General features: G+C 40.7%; 3 protein-coding genes across 5 annotated transcripts in view; 2 read left to right on the plus strand and 1 right to left on the minus strand.

Moving 5' to 3' along the window:
* Positions 1–51: 51 nt before the first annotated feature.
* LOC138945526 (large ribosomal subunit protein eL33-like) lies at positions 52–12,993 on the plus strand. Of its 2 annotated transcripts, none has more exons than XM_070316961.1 (5): positions 52–113; positions 502–563; positions 841–993; positions 10,277–10,424; positions 12,845–12,993. In XM_070316961.1, the coding sequence occupies exons 2-5, from the start codon at positions 514–516 to the stop codon at positions 12,866–12,868; spliced, it is 375 nt and encodes a 124-aa protein (XP_070173062.1). In that variant the 5' UTR covers positions 52–113; positions 502–513; the 3' UTR covers positions 12,869–12,993. The 2 variants fall into 2 exon arrangements, with proteins under 2 accessions (XP_070173062.1, XP_070173064.1); XM_070316963.1 differs by having other exon boundaries at positions 94–117.
* On the minus strand, positions 1,147–8,528 carry LOC138945525 (uncharacterized). Its single transcript, XM_070316960.1, has 7 exons — positions 8,008–8,528; positions 7,587–7,697; positions 7,205–7,333; positions 6,989–7,072; positions 6,598–6,690; positions 6,337–6,390; positions 1,147–1,532 (listed from the first exon to the last, which is right to left on the minus strand). The coding sequence occupies exons 1-7, from the start codon at positions 8,020–8,022 to the stop codon at positions 1,431–1,433; spliced, it is 588 nt and encodes a 195-aa protein (XP_070173061.1). The 5' UTR covers positions 8,023–8,528; the 3' UTR covers positions 1,147–1,430.
* A 1,568-nt stretch (positions 12,994–14,561) lies between the features above and the next one.
* Positions 14,562–16,979, plus strand: part of LOC138945529 (uncharacterized) — a 354,832-nt gene continuing 352,414 nt past the window's right edge. The window contains exon 1 of one of the 2 annotated variants that reach the window (XM_070316966.1): positions 14,562–14,854. In XM_070316966.1, the coding sequence (XP_070173067.1) occupies positions 14,761–14,854 (94 nt within the window). In that variant the 5' untranslated portion in view covers positions 14,562–14,760. The remainder of the gene's footprint in view (positions 14,855–16,979) is intronic. The other variant, XM_070316968.1, reaches the window with a different exon arrangement.

Here is a 16,979-nt window from a genome sequence, read left to right on the forward strand (position 1 = left end):
AGCCAGGATTACAGTTTTATTAAGAAATTATTTCGATAAGTATGTCGGTTAATGAATGGAGCTTTTTGAGAAACCAACCAACGTACTTCCTTTTCCGGCGTAAACCCTACTGGGTACGTGAGATCCATGTAGTATGTGTTTAGAAATTCCCAATCATCTTATTTTCCGGATGTCGAGTATTCACTGAACTAGATTAACACGTATAATAATCATTTGTTAATACTTTGAAATAGATATGATCCACGAAGAAGGGTCTTAAATAAATGTTAAAGTGCACTGAACTGGGTACTTATGAACCAACCATGTGAAATGAGAAACCATCCGTAGTCGTCTCCAGCATTACTTTCACGCTGTGTCCTCTTCCCCCAATGATTTCTGTAGATTATTGTAATGTTGAAAACCATGTGACTGTGTATATATGATCTAACGTTTTGTCTGTTCTCATGTCGATTGCATTACGACTGAAAGTAAAACATCGAATCAACTTTCATTTCAATTCAGGTACATAGAAAAATGGCTGACAAACCACAGTCGCAACCAAACCCCCCCAAGAAGTCGGGCCGGTAAGTTATTGTTGACATTTTATTTGCAAGAGTCTTATTCTCTCAACATTTGTTGTGATTGCTGAGTATGTTAAACGTGATATGTAACCGGAAATGCCACACTGTGAGTGTGACAAACTATTTCAAGTTGTATTTGGTGTAAAGTTTTGCTGCATAAGTGCATTTCCACAAAGGGATGATTTTTTTCTTTTGAGACTAAATTAGTAAACTTGCTTTTGAACATTGCTTGTTTGGTGAAGGCATACCTAACAATGTAACATGCTTTCTGTGTTTCCAGCCTGTACTGCAAGGCGGTGTTCACTGGCTATAAGCGCGGACATCGTAATCAACATGAGAACACAGCTCTTCTGAAGATCGAAGGTGTGATCACCCGAGGAGAAACTGACTTCTACCTGGGCAAGAAGTGCGCTTATGTGTACAAGTCCAAGAGGTGAGAACTTTTTCTAGTCTGTACTGTGCTTTATGATGTGTGTGTCACTGTTGGACAATTTCTCATCTGACTGAGTAGCATCACCCAAGGATTTTGTAGATGTTAAAAAAAAAATTATTTTAATTGACCAAAAAATCCAGTGCACTGTTAGAAATCATAATATACAACATTGAACAATTTCTGTTGAAGAGAAAAGCAGCAGGGGCATTTTTTCTAAAAGTGAGAAATTCTATTTTTGGAAATTTTCCCATTTTGGGCGTCCCTCCGCTGGCACCACCACACTGACATGACAAGCAAATTCAAAACCAAACAACAATGTTGAGTTAAGTGTTTTCTTTTCAAGGTTTTACTATAAACATCATTACAAATGATACAATTAAAATAAACAGCAATTTATGTTTGGTGGCAGAGTGGTCCTTCATCCGTTTTGCACTGTTTCACTGAGCTCTTCCTCCAGAAATAATTTCTACCTTATTTTCTTCTAGCAATCTTCTGGGGGGGTTCCACTGTTTCACTTGCACCACTCTGCTCTCCAGAATCTGCAAAGAAACAAAAAAACAAAGTAAATTACCAGGATTCAAGAAGGGGGATAATCTGATTTGGGTAAAAAGACCATCAGCAAGCAGTTATGTCCCTTGAGCCCCTACCATCACTTCCCTCACACAAAATGTTTAAAAAATGATAAACATTTTGTGTGTTGGTTTTTATTTTTAATTATTTTTTTTTTTACATGTATTTGAATAAGAAGTAGCTTAATCATTAATTGTTACAACATCTTGTCTTTCAAATAATGGTAGGTAATAACTAGGCCCTACATATCACTGTTAGCACATGTACCTAAGTGGAACCCCTCAAAAAAAAATTGCTTTTTCATAATACAAACTGATGAAGATTGAATTTGAAATGTTACACATAATACAACTGCTTGCACTACTTCTATATTGATAATTATAATAAAAACACAGGTATTTAGAATACATCATGAAAATTCACAAGAATCGCATTCAGATATTGATAAAAAATTATAAATAAATAAAAAATTATAAAAGTTAAAAAAATATGTGACTGTTATTCAGCATAGAATAATCAAGATCAACTCTCTACGTCGCTTTTATAAAGATTAATGCTTTTTCGGACTTGCAAAATAATTAATAATTGCAAAATCAAAACTATAATAGCTGTGACTGGTTAACATTTTTGTTTAGTTCTAAATCTTCTAGAACTTTTGCAAAAATGTAATTGATACCAGATTATTCTATGCCAAATGATATGTAAAATCAAGTAAACATTTTGTTCAACTGAAGCAACGTTTTGGTGAGTATTTTCCTCACGTTATATTTCTTAAAACGAAAAAAAAATTGGGTAAATAATAAAAAAACACACACACACACACAAAAAAACCCATATAATCAGATCTGAACCAAAAAATAAAATAAAACGCAATTCATACTCTCAATGGATCCTCCACAGATAGTATGTTGGTTGAATCAGACATGCAAATCAATGATTTGTACTATCAGCAGATCCTCCACAGATAGTATGTTGGTTGAATCAGACATGCAAATCAATGATTTGTACTATCAGCAGATCCTCCACAGATAGTATGTTGGTTGAATCAGACATGCAAATCAATGATTTGTACTATCAGCAGATCCTCCGCAGATAAAGTGTTGGTTGAATCAGACATGCAAATCAATGATTTGTACTATCAGCAGATCCTCCGCAGATAAAGTGTTGGTTGAATCAGACATGCAAATCAATGATTTGTACTATCAGCAGATCCTCCGCAGATAAAGTGTTGGTTGAATCAGACATGCAAATCAATGATTTGTACTATCAGCAGATCCTCCGCAGATAAAGTGTTGGTTGAATCAGACATGCAAATCAATGATTTGTACTATCAGCAGATCCTCCGCAGATAAAGTGTTGGTTGAATCAGACATGCAAATCAATGATTTGTACTATCAGCAGATCCTCCGCAGATAAAGTGTTGGTTGAATCAGACATGCAAATCAATGATTTGTACTATCAGCAGATCCTCCGCAGATAGTGTGTTGGTTGAATCAGACATGCAAATCAATGATTTGGGGTTATGACTGAACTGGTGTAGATTGCTACCATCTTGGAACTCCAAATCTCCAGCATCCATGTCTTCTTGGAGTTTGTACACGTAAACCGCAGAGTCCCCGGCATAAACAACGTTATGCCATAGTGGATAACCAGGTACAGAAGAGATGACCGTTCCAGGGAATGGCGTCCTTTCTCCATCCTGTATCTGGTAGTGGATGATGTTACGTCCAACAAACGGAGAGGGTTGTTCAGGTGGTAAAGCTGAGAGGGACATTGCAACTAGTGTCTTGACATTTTCTGCCAGTTTTTCCCAGGTGTGCTCTTTTCCTTGGTCACTGAATTGGAACAGTTTCTTGTCCCCTGCTTGTCCCAAAATGAGCTTTCGGAATGAAAGCTGGGTCTTCAGAGCCTTCTTTTTTTCCCCTGCTGTGTGGATGGTGGCAAGCCTCTTGTCCACTTCACTAGGTCTTTGCCAAAGGCCATAATACAGCATGTTGTTCACGACAGAGAGGCGTTCTGTGAGAGCTTTCTGTTCTTTTGAAGCTCTTTCTTCGCGTTTCCTTCTGATCGTCGCTCTCCTTGCCTGCTCTATTTCTTTTATCCGTCTCTGATACTGCTCCCTGATGGCTCTGCCTTCCTTCCTGGAGATGTCCATGTATTCTTTCAGCTGTTGCTCAGTCAGGGAGGCCATCCAGGAAGCCGTTTTGTTCAAAGAGAATTGGATATAAGTTTCGTTGCACAGGGTGCTGGCAGCTGGCCTGGCTCGCATCAACGCATCCATTAGTCCAAAGACCCGTTCAGGCAATTTGTTGTGGCGTGGCACCGATGTCGTCTGCGCAGCAAGATCTTGGTCCATCTGCCAGTACCGACCTCCTGGCAAGTGGTCACCAGCAGCACGGTTCAGCAGGGCCAACCAGTCATTAAATATCAGCTGGAGCACAGTGCATGTTGTGCCATCCAGCTGGTCGTCAGGGGTTGTCAGCGCCTGCAAACTCTCATCGTGCTGCACTAGTTCAGGGAATGGCGACAATGTTCCAGTCAATACATCACTAGCATCCCCTTTTGCTTCACGTAAGAAATCATGGAGCTTGGCATAGATTGAATTTGCATCTTCAATGCTACCTTTTTCTTCAAGCGCTCTCCAAAAAGGAGATGTGACCAGTTTCGAGCACAAGCCTAAAGCTTTAAGCGTTGCAATGATGACATCATTTTGGATGCTTTCACTCACAGCTTTCTGCAGTCCGTTTGATGGCAGCTGCACTCGTGAGAAGAAGTCTCTGATTTCTTTGTGGATGAAAAACACCACTTCAGCATTAAAAAAAAGAATGTTGAAACGGTTGCCTCTGAATGGTGCTAGCAGCTTAGCCACTTTGGTTTTTGCAAGGCCTTCTTCAGCTTCGTCTCTTTCCATCATGTACGATCTGAAATCCTGGTAGCAGCCACTTTTTTCGTCACCGCCGCGAGCGAAGCACTTTGATGCTTGGCGCACCAATCGGACTGTCTTTCCTTCATTGGGTCTTTTGTTTTCTTCCACTTGTGGCTGGTCGTCGTCAGCGTCCTCGAAACGTTTCAGCACTTTTTCAGAAACCTCAGCAAAGTTTACGAGAATATGCAGCCCACAATAAAAATTGTTCATGTGGCTCAACGATTCTTGTTCGTTCTCAGAAAGTTCATCCCAGTTTTCATGCACGGTAGGTAGCACTTCCTTTCTGTAATCTTCCAACAGGGAATGGAATTTCTTCTCACTTGCGGCCCGGTCTGACATGGTATTTTGGATGTTTGAGAGGATTTTCTTACCAACATCAGTGGCAGTCGTTTCTTCAATGTCACCCAGAATGGTCTTGAATGTACTCAGACAGGTCTGCGCGCCTTTGTCGAGAATGTCACGTAAGCCAAGCACATATTCTCTGTCCTCATCGTCTCGCACGGCATACACTTCAAATGAATCCCCTCGCTTTCTGGTCTCGTCCGTCTGAAGTGTGGTGCTCTGCTTTTCTGGAAGAGCTTCAGCGAGCTGCTGCCGGACTAGACTTGCTTGTCGATCTGCAATGCGATTCACAGTGGAAGAAGATGGCAAGGCATTCAGTGTTCTGCCGCACAAAGACGCCACATCTGCCATTACTCCACTGACATGGTGCTGGGCAACGCCTTTGTCCAGGAGTTTCATGACACATTCCACAGTTTTTGTGTTGAACGTTCTGTCGTCCTCTTCAGTCGTCTTGATTGTAGCTTCGTCATTGAGCAGGCTCTCCACGTACTGCAAATCCTGAGTCAATGTTTTTATTTGATCTTTCAGTTTTTGCACATTTTCTGTCTGACTTTTGTGGATGCGGTCGTCCTGGCTTTTAAGCCTCTCAATTAGCACTTCTTTTTCTTTCTTTAAGAACGTCTGTTCTTCTAAGACAGATTCTAATTGTTTCCGAAGTTGGTTATTTTGAGTTTCCAAACTCTTCTTTACTTCGCTTTCTTCTGCAAGGGCAGCTTCTAGCTGATGGGTAGCCCCGGCAGCACTCTCACGTTCTGCGTCCAATCTCTGGGCTAGTCTTGCAGTCTTGCGCTTTAACAACTTCTGTTCTTTGGTTTTCTCTTTGGTTTTCTCTTTCAAAGCTGCACACTTCCCCTGTTCTTGCTCCAGTCTCGCCTGGGTTTCTTGTACCAAAGCCGATGTTGTTGCTTGCTGAGCATCTTGAACAATTTCAGAAAACGACTGGGACACGGTGGAAGTAGAACTAGAAGTGGCAGTAGCTGTTGGCAACGTTGTGTTAAAAATTGTCTTCAAACAGTCTTGCCGCTTCTCCTTTGAAAGAGGTTTTAAAGACGTTTTGAGAGAATAAAGGCGTCTGGTTAGAAGATTCAGGGGCCTATTCAGAGAAAGTGCTAAGTCACTGATGGAGCATTCCTGGTGTTTCTTTATGAGATCTACCATATCTAGTATTTTGCCGTTGGTGACTGGCTCGTTGAAGTTGAACTTGAGAACTCTAGAAAGTTTTTCTCTGGCAGCCTCCATGTTGTCTCTCTTACTAACTTCCTTATGGCACAATATCAGGCAAGAGAACTGAGTTAGTTAGGGTCAACACAGTTTGGCTTTCAGCCTGGCACTGTGGAACTTGTACAATGGTACTTACCTCACACTCACAGATAGTTTGCACCTATTAAAAACAAGACAACGTGTTGATCAAATAAAGCAGACCAGTCAAGTGCTACCAGGCTTACATTCTAACCAATCAAAATACTTTAAATGTTACTAGTTTAAAAAGCAATTTTGAAACTTACTGATCTGGAGGTAAGGCCACGACGGTGGTAATAATCGTCCCAGGCTTCATCGTCCTGTACAAAATAATTGAAATATATAAAAACATCTTGTACGTAAAGAAGGTAAACAAGAACAAAGAAAAACTGAACAGAAATCCCTGGATGGAAAACAACAAGTTGCATTCATAGTTATGCATCTTAAGAAACAGTGGCAAAACCACTATTTAAAAAAAGAACGATAATCACAGAGACAACAAAGCACAAAAATAAAAGGAAACCCACCTCATACGACCGTGGATGTGACGGAATGCTCGTCCCAACTTGCGCACACTTTTTCCCCTTGGACCGGAAGTATTCCTCCCAGGCTGCTTCACCCTGTGATAGAAATAACAATTTTGGGTAGAATTTGTCAAAAAACGAAACTTCAGGAAGGTTGAAACTTACATCATTGTAAGTCATTTTAAATCAAGTTCGTGAGACCAGTCTATCTCTGTGACCATTATCAAGACAAAATAAAGAACACAATTATGAAATAAGTATACATGTTCACATCTACACTTATAAAAGCAACAAGTAAAACTAAACAAAAACAAAACAAAAACAAAAAAGGTATTAGCAACAATACTCTAGAGACAGTAACAATAACCTGAACTCAGAAGAAAAAGGTACATACCTCAGCCCTCAGTGTAAAGGGTGAGTATTCGCTGTATGGAGGTGAGTGGCGGGCTCCTGGAAGAGCTGGTGACGCTTGTGACTCCTTAAAATAAAAAATAAAAAATAATTGATATTATAAACCCAAAGATGTCACAGAACCAAAGTGGCAAATATAGATATCTTGTCCAGTTGATTCTTGATTACCAAATCCAAGTACTATTAAGTTGTCACATGCCTCTGGCTCCCTCCGACTCCTCTTAGACCTAGGCGGTCGTTCCTCTCCTTCCTCCCTCAAAAAGGCAGGTGTCTGTAAGCTGTCAGTCTCCGCTGTCACCTCTCTCTGCGTTTCTGGTGGTGGTTGAGTCTGAAGAATAAAAAAAACCAAAAACAATACAAACCATTACATTAAATAAACTAATTTCAAGAATTCTTGACCGCAACACTGACAACTGAAGAAGATTTTTTTAAGGATTAAATTGTATCAAGGGGTCTTCTGACTTCTGCCAACTTCAGGTACACGTTAGCTCTTAAATAGTAAAAATACTGAGTTGACCAAATAAAATTGTGTCTACACATCATTTAAGTCATACTCAAATACATATTGTATACAAATTTACCTCATCCGGATCTACATCAACATCATGAGGATGGTCATCATGGTGCACTGAAGAGTCAGATTGCTGAGATTCACTAGAGACCAGCACTTGTGAGTCTTGCCAGTATTCACTCTGGAAAAAACAAACACACACAAAATTTAACTTGAGAAGCAATGTAAATGGACCACTTGCCTTAAATTTGCGACCAAACCACGTGGAAAAACGTGAATACTTCGAATTATCTCGAACAATGAAACCTTGAGGCTTGCCAATTTTAACTGCGTAGTTAGTTGGTTGTGATCAGATTCAGAGAAAATCAGAAATCAGATTTTCACAGAGAAAATCAGAAATTTTATCAGTTACGTTATTGTCGGCTTTTGGCACTTTAAGTTTACTGAATCGCAAAAGAAAGATAATGATGTTTGGACAACATTATAATTACCTCATCAGCATCCATTAGATATCACTATCAGCTCTGTTCTTCTGTTGAATGTGGAAAACAAAATCACCCAAATAAATCCTTTGTCTGACGATCGGCGCGAAAACGGGAAAGGGGAGACAACATATCCAAATACCCAAATCGCAGAAAATAATTTTAATTCGTTGGAAAACGAGGGAAGCCAGGTCCCTTCTGCTGTATTTTGGATGTGTTTTTCATTATCAAACTTTAGATGAAGCATCTGCCATTGATGAAAAACACAAGAATAGTGAGAGTCCTCTTTCTTTCCTATTTTTTTGCGAAACTGAACTTTTCTGACAATGTTTTTCACACGAAATTGGTCTCGTAGCAGACGAAAATCGGTGGACTCCAAAGCATTGATGTTTCGTCTAACCTCATTGGTCAATATCAGAATCATCAGCCAATGAAAAAGGGGGTATTATACAGCACAAAAACACCCCACGAAAACAGGCTTGCCAAGGGCCGGCAAGGGGGTAACTCTATCGGATATCAGGGGATGTAACTCCTGCCTTTGGGAGACGCTAGACTGAGCCTTTTCATTTTGACTTCATGGTTAATGTTCCTCTCAGTGTGGCTGTAAAGTGTAGATGTGTCAGGGATATGGAAATTCAAAACTGTCAAAGGCAGAGTCCCAAATTAACCCTGTGGAACAGTATTGGTGTTAACCGGCAATTACCGGTTGAAATGAGAAAATACCGGAACAAAAATGGCTGTCGGTATGACCTACCGGTTGATTTGGAACTACCGTTTTTTTCCGCTGGTAAAACAACAAAACCAGTCCCCTGTTTCTTACAGGCGAGAATTGGCGAGTGGGGCGAGGAAGCACCGTTTTTTGGGCACATCTCGCCGCGAGTGACGCTAGAATTCTCGCCTCGAACGCTAGGTAGCTTTGAGCTTGCTCGCTTGGCGAGAAAACATGGCGGCCACGCAGCTGCCCATTCGATTGGCTGTCCATGGTTTTTTACCGACCAGTGCAGACGACCTTTTCGGAATCAACCAATGGTATTTAATTCTTGCGTAGCTAGACATTAAACCGTTTCATAGGCAATCTCGCCTCCTGGCTTCGCGAGCGGCTAGCCGAAAGAATATCTCGCCTGAAAGAAACACGCGTCAGTACTCTGAGTTGGATTCTTACTGGTTCCAATGATCAGCCTACCGGTTTTTTTCTGGACTGTTTGCATCATAAAAGCTTGCGTACCGGTTTGAACAAATACTAGCGCCATCACTGGTGGAAGTGACGTCACATCCTGAAAGAAGAGCGACCGTCTGAGATTCACTCAGTGGTACTGTGATATGTGAACCTTAAATGGGGCTAAATCAGGTTGCCATTTAAAATTTACTCGCATACAGAAATGTCAAGTAGCCCACCACTTTTTGAATATTTGCTCCCTGAAAAGGAAAGTCTCTCTACTCAAAACAAGCCGTTGGTCAAATTGATGAGGATTATTAGCATTGGCAGAAAAGATACATATTCTGCAATAATAATAAAGTAAACAACTGGTATTTTTTCAAAAATGGAAAACTTGCTGATGGACAATTGATTAGTGATTTTAAGTCGCCCGGCAAGATTTCGTCTTGCCACGGACAAGTGTAATTTCTGCATCCCTGCTTGTGTAGTCTATAGGCAATTGTTGGTTCCCTCTACCTATTCACAGTCCATTGCTAACCCTTTGAGGCTTCACCTTTAAACTACTGTAAAATGGTTCAGCAACTCTGCTAAAATAACAAAATTTTAAGTTGATTCAAAGTAAGTTAACGAACTCACCAATGTGACAGTCATCCTTTCTAGGTCAGACTTGGGATATTGAGTTGGATAGGTATGCGACGCTTTTGTGTTTATGTACATTTACGCTTAAAAAGTTAAATATCAATTATCATTAATGCTCTCACATGAGGGTGTTCACTATATTGTGAAGACCTTAGCCATGGGAGCTTGTGGCTCTTTGTAGAGCTGGAATTTTTTCAGTTTGGTAAATGTTCTGGCCGTTGAGAACCAGAAGAAAAGAAATGTCTAAATGACTGAAATAGTAAAGTCTGTCAGTGTCACGGCGGGAATACAAATGTGAAAATCCGGGATTTCCTGGACCCTTGCTTTCCCCCAATTACATTTCTGTGATAATCTGACCGTACGGGTGGACTTGAAAGATTTCAAGCCAGATTTTTGTACTCCACATCTATTTCAACATTCTTTACCACTTTTGTATTTTACTCTGAAATTCATGTCATGTTTTGCTGTGCTGTGTGTTTGCAGGAAGACAGCCTGCCCTGGGCATGACAAACCTAGCCGCCTGCGTGTCATCTGGGGAAAGATCACCCGTCCCCATGGCAACAGCGGTGCTGTGCGCGCTCAGTTCAGGAAAAACCTGCCCGCCGTCGCCATGGGTCGTCGTGTCCGTGTGGTAAGTTCTATGTGATCTGCAGGGTTCGTACAGAGTCCTTGAACCCTGGAAAACTCCTTGAAAATTGGAAAACCTTTTCCAGGCCTTGAAAAGTGCTTGAAAATAGTTTTGTTAAATAGTCGTTGAAAAGTACTTGATTTTTCCAAATTGTTGCCTATACATTTCGTCAGCAGCTTGTCTTATTTAAAACAAAAATGCAACCCCCTTTTTTTTCGTCAAATACAGTATACACATTTTGGGAGAATAAAAGATCGAGTGAAAACGAAAGCAGACGAACTAACTATTACTAGTCACCCGTAGTTGCTTCCCTTCCCGGAAGTTGGCAAGGGAAACAACTACGGAATGACTAATAGTTTGCAGACGCGGAGAACCGCAGTGGCATTTTTATATCTCTTCCTGTGTCTTAGCGTGGAAAATGGGGAAAGGCTACTGCGTCTTCAATCGTCAATGGCTTGCCAATGCAAAATACAAAGCTTGGCTTGTAGAAGCATCGGATAAATCGAAACATCATGCGCGATGCTTCGTGTTAAAAAGACTTCAACATTTTGAGCATGGGAGAAGCCGCCTTGAAAAGCCACATGGCCGGTGCACGACGTCAAATGTTCATCAAAGGAAATGAAAAATGGTGCTTATCATTAGTTTTTGAACATCCAATGATTTAAATCGGCGTGCGGGAAGAGGGTATAATAACTAGCGAGTGTTTCATTGCGAGCTTTGAAGGTAAGAGGGTGCTTGATTTTCTCTTCAGAAGGTCTTGAAAGTCCTTGAAAAGTCCTTGAATTTTAGAACCAAAAAAAAACTGTACGAACCCTGGATCTGGACATTCTGAGTGTCCGTGATGTACAGTGGAATTTTCATCACGAGACTTTACCTTCTAAGACGAGACTTTCCCTTGTAAGACGTTGATTTCTCAGATTTTATGTTCATTGCGGTCTCAGGGCTGCCATCTGTTTTTGAGTCACTTGAGAAAATGTGACTCTATGTAATCGGTCAGTGTTAGTCTGTCCGGCCGTAGACACCACCTTAACGTTGGACTTTTCTCGGAAACTATCAAAGCGATCGGGCTCATATTTTGTTTAGTCGTGACCTCCAATGACCTCTACACTTTAACGATGGTTTCGTTGACCTTTGACCTTTTTCAAGGTCACAGGTCAGCGTCAAAGGAAAAATTAGACATTTTATATCTTTGACAAAGTTCATCGGATGTGATTGAAACTTTGTAGGATTATTCTTTACATCAAAGTATTTACATCTGTAGCCTTTTACGAACGTTATCAGAAAAACAAGGGAGATAACTAGCCTTTTCTGTTCGGCAACACACAACTTAACGTTGGGCTTTTCTCGGAAACTATAAAAGTGACCGGGCTCAAATTTTATGTGAACGTGACTCATTGTGTTGTGAATAGCAATTTCTTCCTGTCCATCTGATGCCTCATATAATATTCAGAACTGCGAAAGTGACTCGATCAAGCGTTTGCTCTTCTTGTTTTTTCTTTAAGATCAATTTTTACACCAAGCTTGGAATTGCTATGCTCAAGCTCAAAAAAAGTTTTGACTAAATGTCAGATAGTCATGGAATTTGGGGGGGGGGGGGGGGTATGCATGTGTAAACTGCTGGACAGATCTTGATCATAACTTGATATGAATTCTGCCAGATAATATTTGCAGACGTCATGTTTTCATTTTCTCGATAAATGTCTTGTGTCCTGGTAAAGTTTAGGTGGCACTAGGGCTACCTCATTTTTCAATCAAATTGATTGAAATGTTGGTCCAGCGGTTGTCAGTACAGACTACAAGTTGCCTCTCTGCACCCTGGCGAGACGGTAGTTACCCCAGTTGACCTCCATTTTCAGGCGCACTCTTTGTTGAGACCTGATTTTTCTCAGATTTGGGGATGTCGTTGATAATGGGTTCCACTGTACAAAGGTTTTTGTAGGATCGGTTTTGTTTGTGGAATACCTTTTCCTTCTTTTCAAGCGTGTGGTTTGTCCATGACTTTGCTTGCTGCAGTGTTCACACACATATAAAGCACAGCACTATTTTGTGGAACCCAACACTTAGTATACTTGAAAAAAATATGAAGATGCTTTGCGGCTTCAACTCCTCTCTGCAATATTTGTTAAAGTGGGTTTTATGGTCACCAGCGGCCGTCTCAAATTGATAAGGCATTTGCTTTGATGACCCTACTTTTTGTTGAACACTGTTTGCAGATTTGCTGAGGTCTTTTAAACAGGATTTTTTGTTTTCAGTTATTATTTACCCACCTTTTCTTAATGCCTTTTTAAAAATCTGATATAGAAAAGAGATGTGTGTTCTTATTCAAGTTAAAAATGAGTTTGTGTTTTGGGGTTGATGGGAGGTAACGCATGATTTAAACCTTTCAGTATATTCTCATTTTTTTCTGTTTTGTTTTGTTTCAGATGCTGTACCCATCTCAAGTGTAATTAATAAACTGAGTAAAAAAAAAACTACAGATTTGTCATTTAGTGACTTTCTATGAGTGTGTGTGTGTTCTGTGTGGAGCGTTTTGCAGTATCTTGTTACACTTTCAGTAACGCTGGTTATGAACAGGGATAATTTAGCAATCGGAAATCAGTTTACGCAAAAACACACATTGCAATATTTGATGACCAACATTAAAACAAAAGTGTTGCAAAGACAAAAACACTTTCTTGAATGTTTAAAAAAAAATTAAAAAAACCCTCACGAATACAAAGATAAAAAATTTGAATAATCACAGTGTAAACTACATTAAATAAGTATTAAACAATGGCGACTGCACGTGAGAGGGAACAATAAAGAGACCAAAAAGCAATGTACTCACGTTAAAATGACTAACACGTCGTTATTTGCATGGGTGGGATTCTTCCGGCATATGTTGAAAATCCGGATTCGTAATGTCGGTGGTGACGGTTTTTTTGTTGAACAAATCCTTCAGGATTCATGAAATTTCAGTCCCACCCATGCATTTGGGATAAGAACATGCTTCCACTCGAGTCAACAATCAACAGCCCAGCAGCTGCTTTCTGTGCCAAGTTATTTTTTATTAATGAATGATTATTTCGTATTTGACCAATGCCATTATCAATCTGCAAAATTAATTCTGCGAAGAAATGTCCAATCTGCACTGGAAGTGGCCAGGGCTATTGATCATTCGTTATGTGTCCATATTGAAGGCTGATCTTATCCTGTGTAAGACCAGAAAAAAATTAGACGATTTATTGAATAAAAGCTGTGGTTCGATTTCACGCGCAGTACAAAAGTAGGAAAGACAACAGAAATGAGATTCACATGCAAATAATTCGGTAAACATAATGATAAACGTATACATTGCACCAAATCGTATTCTCTCTTCTTTCTGTCGACATTTCTGTTTCTCGCTCACATACATGCATACAAACTCACACTCGGAGAGATGTTTCCAGGTGTATGTTTTACTGTCTTCAGAAGGGAAGCACAGGCATTTGCAAGTGATCATTAAAACTTTGACAGCATGATTGAGGATAAAACATCTTACGGTAGACTGGTTACTTTATCTTTAATTCTGGTGTTGCTTTGAACATGCCGAAAATAAAAATGAGAGGCGTTTGCATCAACACGCACCCACTTTACAAGAATATCCCAGTTGATGTGAGCCTAGAGCTTGGAATCAAGGGTTTCTATTTTGTGGAGAAATTCTGCACACACCTGACGGCAGCCATGTCCTGGGTACTGGTGTCGGACATGCTTATGTTAGAATAACTTGTGTTTTTGCAATAATGCTTATGTTGAAAAAACTTGTGTTTTTGCAACATTGTCTGCATCTCAATCTCAGTCACCAACGTCACGACATTAAAATCATCGCTCATCTCACTTTAATCACCGAGAAGACTGTGCAGAACAACCTGCTGAAAATGAAGGTTTTTCGTGCTTCTCTGGCGCCTGTTTGGCCTAAGCCTGATGTTTTTTCGGGAATTCCCGAAACAGAAGAAAAATGACGACTGCCGCAGAAGCGGCACTAAGAACAAGTTGCACATTCGGTGGTTCCCCTCATGAATATTCAGTGCCTACTCAGTCGACGTGGCTGTCTGCGGTTAGGGGTGACGTAACAGCCAGCCACTCACCTGTGAGGATCACAATGTCACATGTTTCGTTTGCATTTGTTTTTAGGTCTTCTCCCCACCCGAACCCACCAAACAACAATAATAAGAAGTGTGCTGCAATGTGGGATGCAGCTAAGCAAGTCTAGCTTTCATTGAAAATATTTGGTACAGGTGACATTATTGATTGGCCAGTGCTCATGGTACAAGGTGACTACATGAATTAGCACATTTGTTATATAATTATAAGTATCAAAATGACAACAGTGGCGATTCCTGTCACAGTGCAACCCACTGCCAGCCGTACAGACTCGGACGATTGCACAACCACAACATTGCGACTAAAGATAGGTAAGTTTGCGTGCAACGGTGTACGTGTGGATGTGTAGGCCAACCTTTTCAACATGTATATTTGAAGTGAGCATGTGACAAATAAACTTATTTGAAAATAAAATCTTTAAATGCACCTGTGAAACTGATGTGTGTGTATTGACTGAACTGCGGCACAGTTTTCGGAAGTTGTTAATTAGGCACTTGCCGCATTCAGTAATAATTAAGATTTCTTTTCTGCACCGATAGCTCGGTTACCCCCCGCCGCGGGTTCAGTAGGGGGAAGAATTTACCCGATGCTCTCCAGCATGTCGTAAGAGGCGACTAACGGATTCTGTTTCTCCTTTTACCCTTGTTAAGTGTTTCTTGTATAGAATATAGTCAATTTTTGTCACATTTTAGTCAAGCAGTATGTAAGAAATGTTAAGTCCTTTGTACTGGAAACTTGCATTCTCCCAGTAAGGTCATATATTGTACTACCGTGACGTTGCAAGCCCCTGGAGCAAATTTTTGATTAGTGCTTTTGTGAACAAGAAACAATTGGCAAGTGGCTCTATCCCATCTCCCCCCTTTCCCCGTCGCGATATAACCTTCGTGGTTGAAAACGACGTTAAACACTAAAAGAAAGAAAGATAGCTCGGTTATCTTTTGAGTTCCACATTTTAAATACACAGTTATTTTCTGAAGTCGGGTCAGGATAATCAGGGACCTATATTTAGACTATGTCTATGGGATAATATACAACCCTCAAAATTGGGCTATTTTCGCAATCGGTAGTGTGTGTGAGGGGGGGGGGGGGGGGGGTCAACACTCAGGACTGAAGAAGGGTGGGAGTTGAGTACTCGAGTCGGAAAGGTCTGGTATCCGAACACAACTGACTTGTGTGCCAGTTTCGCACCCGGGCTACAACTGAAAACACCTTATTGCTTGGGTTGCCATGTATAACTCCGTGATTGAAACCGAAACTAAGTGGCGTGACCGACTGACTCAGTTATAAGTACACAAGAGCTCTTGGCCCTATAAATCGACGAGCCTGTTCCCGGCTTGAATTGACCATCATCGAGTCTACGGTATCAGCCTGTGTAGTTTGTGTTCTTTGCCTAATGCCGCCATGAAATAGTTGTATTTTATTTGTGTGTGTGTGTGTACGCGCTTATATGTTATTTGTGTGTGTGTGTGTGTGTAGATGCGTGCGTGTTTGTGTGTGTGTGGCAGTTTTGAAGGCGGAGCAAAGTCAAGGCCAGCAGCTACTACGATCGATGATAAAACACTGAGTAGCTGTATGTCCTCAGTTCTGCCAGAGACACTATAGATGTAGGGGAAGGGAGGGCAAGTCGACCCCTCTAACAAATGCAGCTTATACCTCTCGTCTTTTTAAAAAAAAGATTGTTTTTGTTGTAAAACCTGGTGTATTCTCTTTCGTGTAAGCGTTGTGTGGAATATGAACGATCCAACTGGCACGGTTTTTAAATAAAATACAAAAGAAAAAAATCCTGAAGCATGGACGACTTGCCCTCCATGGAGGGCAACTCGTCCATGGGGGGCGGGTAATTCGTCCAGGTGGAAAAGGTTGTTCATATTACCCAATAGCATCACCTCGACATATGAAATTGACTGAAGTAACTTTTCTGTGTCAGTTTTGTTAATCGGAAGTGAGAATGACGTCATAATGAGTCGGCCTACGTCAGAAGTCGATCGACGTCTTGGCTATGCAGGGAGGGTGAGTATTTAAAGGGATAGATGTTCAAACATCTATACTTATTAGTTGCTCTGGTTCAAAGCGAAGCAAATGGGAAAATATATTTACAAATTGGACTTGTAATTGATTTGTGTCGCCCATTTCAGGTTGCGTGAACGTGAAATAGTTTAATAGGCCTACTAGTATACGCGCACTTCCAATGACGGGAAAGCGCACCCCCCCCCCCCCCCTCTCTCTCTCTCTCTCTCTCTGTCTCTCTCTGTCTCTGTCTCTGTCTCTGTCTCTCTCTCTCTCTCTCTCTCTCTCTCTCTCTCTTAATTAATTAATCAACACACAACTTCGAATATTATTTTTTTAAGGCTACGTTCACTTTTATTTCAAATACATACAAAGAACTTTAACGGGTTCTTCATCTGACACTATTTCTTGGAGATTAAAGAGTCTACA

This window comes from Littorina saxatilis, linkage group LG13 (assembly GCF_037325665.1).
Source record: "Littorina saxatilis isolate snail1 linkage group LG13, US_GU_Lsax_2.0, whole genome shotgun sequence".
NCBI lineage: Eukaryota > Metazoa > Mollusca > Gastropoda > Littorinimorpha > Littorinidae > Littorina > Littorina saxatilis.

Coding starts and splice junctions, on each gene's coding strand:
- LOC138945526 (XM_070316961.1), top strand. CDS start 514: ATGGCTGACAAACCACAGTCGCAACCAAACCCCCCCAAGAAGTCGGGC. Junction 564..840: donor CCCCCCAAGAAGTCGGGCCG/GTAAGTTATTGT, acceptor CTGTGTTTCCAG/CCTGTACTGCAAGGCGGTGT. Junction 10,425..12,844: donor TGGGTCGTCGTGTCCGTGTG/GTAAGTTCTATG, acceptor GTTTTGTTTCAG/ATGCTGTACCCATCTCAAGT.
- LOC138945525 (XM_070316960.1), bottom strand. Junction 6,691..6,988: donor CCTTTACACTGAGGGCTGAG/GTATGTACCTTT, acceptor TTTCTATCACAG/GGTGAAGCAGCCTGGGAGGA. Junction 6,391..6,597: donor CACATCCACGGTCGTATGAG/GTGGGTTTCCTT, acceptor TATTTTGTACAG/GACGATGAAGCCTGGGACGA.